This window comes from Antrostomus carolinensis, unplaced genomic scaffold, assembly GCF_000700745.2.
Source record: "Antrostomus carolinensis isolate BGI_N321 unplaced genomic scaffold, ASM70074v2 scaffold17135, whole genome shotgun sequence".
NCBI classification, from domain to species: Eukaryota; Metazoa; Chordata; class Aves; order Caprimulgiformes; family Caprimulgidae; genus Antrostomus; species Antrostomus carolinensis.
In genome coordinates, this window is record NW_010317233.1 from 6,038 (window position 1) to 7,330 (window position 1,293).

General features: G+C 51.6%; 1 protein-coding gene across 1 annotated transcript in view; it reads right to left on the reverse strand.

Annotated features, from left to right (window-relative positions):
- DAZAP2 (DAZ associated protein 2) overlaps positions 1–1,075 on the reverse strand; it is a gene marked incomplete at its 5' end in the record, with an annotated part of 2,384 nt that extends 1,309 nt beyond the window's left edge. The window contains 2 exons of the mRNA XM_010168523.1: positions 232–474; positions 954–1,075. Coding sequence (XP_010166825.1) covers positions 232–474; positions 954–1,075 — 365 coding nt within the window. The remainder of the gene's footprint in view (positions 1–231; positions 475–953) is intronic.
- Positions 1,076–1,293: the final 218 nt, after the last annotated feature.

Here is a 1,293-nt window from a genome sequence, read left to right on the forward strand (position 1 = left end):
CCCTCAGCCTCCTTTTCTCCAGGCTCAACACCCCCAGTTCCCTCAGCTGGGAACTCAGCACACTTGTGCTCCAGACCCTTCCCCAGCTCCGTTGCCCTTCTCTGGACATGCTCCAGCTCCGAGGACCTCCATGTCCTTCTTGGGGTGAGTGGCCCAAAACTGAACCCAGTCACTCGAGGTGAAGCCTCACCAAGTGCGACACGCATGGTTTTGAGGGATGTTCATACTTACAGGGATGTTGGCGGTTCCACCAGCTCCAAACCTCGCTCCAGCATCAAAACCACCTTCAACAAGGACTGTTGAGCCTGGAGGATAAACTGGTCCCACAGGGTAATAGGCCATGGGGACCGAGGAGCCGATGGGACCCACGGCCACAGACTGGGCCATGGGCAGGAAGACCGAAGCACCTGGATACGCTGTGGACATTGTAGGGACGGTGGCAGCTCCCAGAGGCACGAAACTGGGACGGTAAAGCTGGGAGGAAAAAAAAAACAAAGCAAACAAAAAACATTCAGGAGAGTTTAGAGACGCGGCGTTCCCCACCCCACGTTGTTGATTGAGCCGCGGTGCCAACGCACCAGCCCCCACGGAGACTTTCACCCTCCCGGTCGCGTAAAGGAATTCCCTTCCCTGAGCGTTTCCTTTGGGGTCAAAGGACGTTTTTCCCCACTACTGGAGATGGTTTTACCCCACTCCAACAGAGATATGATTGTGTTTTACAGCTCCACGTGAGCTAAATTAGTCACCTTCACTCAAGGAAAAGCTCTGAACAACGACTGCACTTTGGATCATCCAGATCTCAGAAGATCTGGAGATCAATCATCGTCCAGTAAACAAGTCCTCCAAGCAAAAAAAAAACCCTGCAGTTAGAAACTTTTACAGATATTTGTTTTTTTTTAATTTGGGAGGGATCTCAAAAGAAAATAAAACTTTCTGAGAAGTGTCAGGTCTACCTCGGAATAAGCAGGAGGTGCATCCGTGTAGGGCGGTGGCTGTGGAAGGGGCATCGTCTGCGGGTAGACGGCGGCGTTGGCAGGAGACTGGACGGGGTAGGATGGTTGGGTGGGATATTGTCCTGCAAAAAGAGAGGAGAATTGAAAAAATTCCAAGTCTGAGGTAGAAATAAAGCTGAGAAGTTGATTTTTTAATTATTTTTAAAGCTCTGGGGTTTAATTATCCCGTGAGCAGAAGGGAATATCGGCTCTAGGAGGGTCCGTGCACAGCTAATGTGCAATATTGCCCGGGTGATGGATGCCCCGTCCCTGCTGAGCCCGGGCTCTGGCAGCTGAGCTC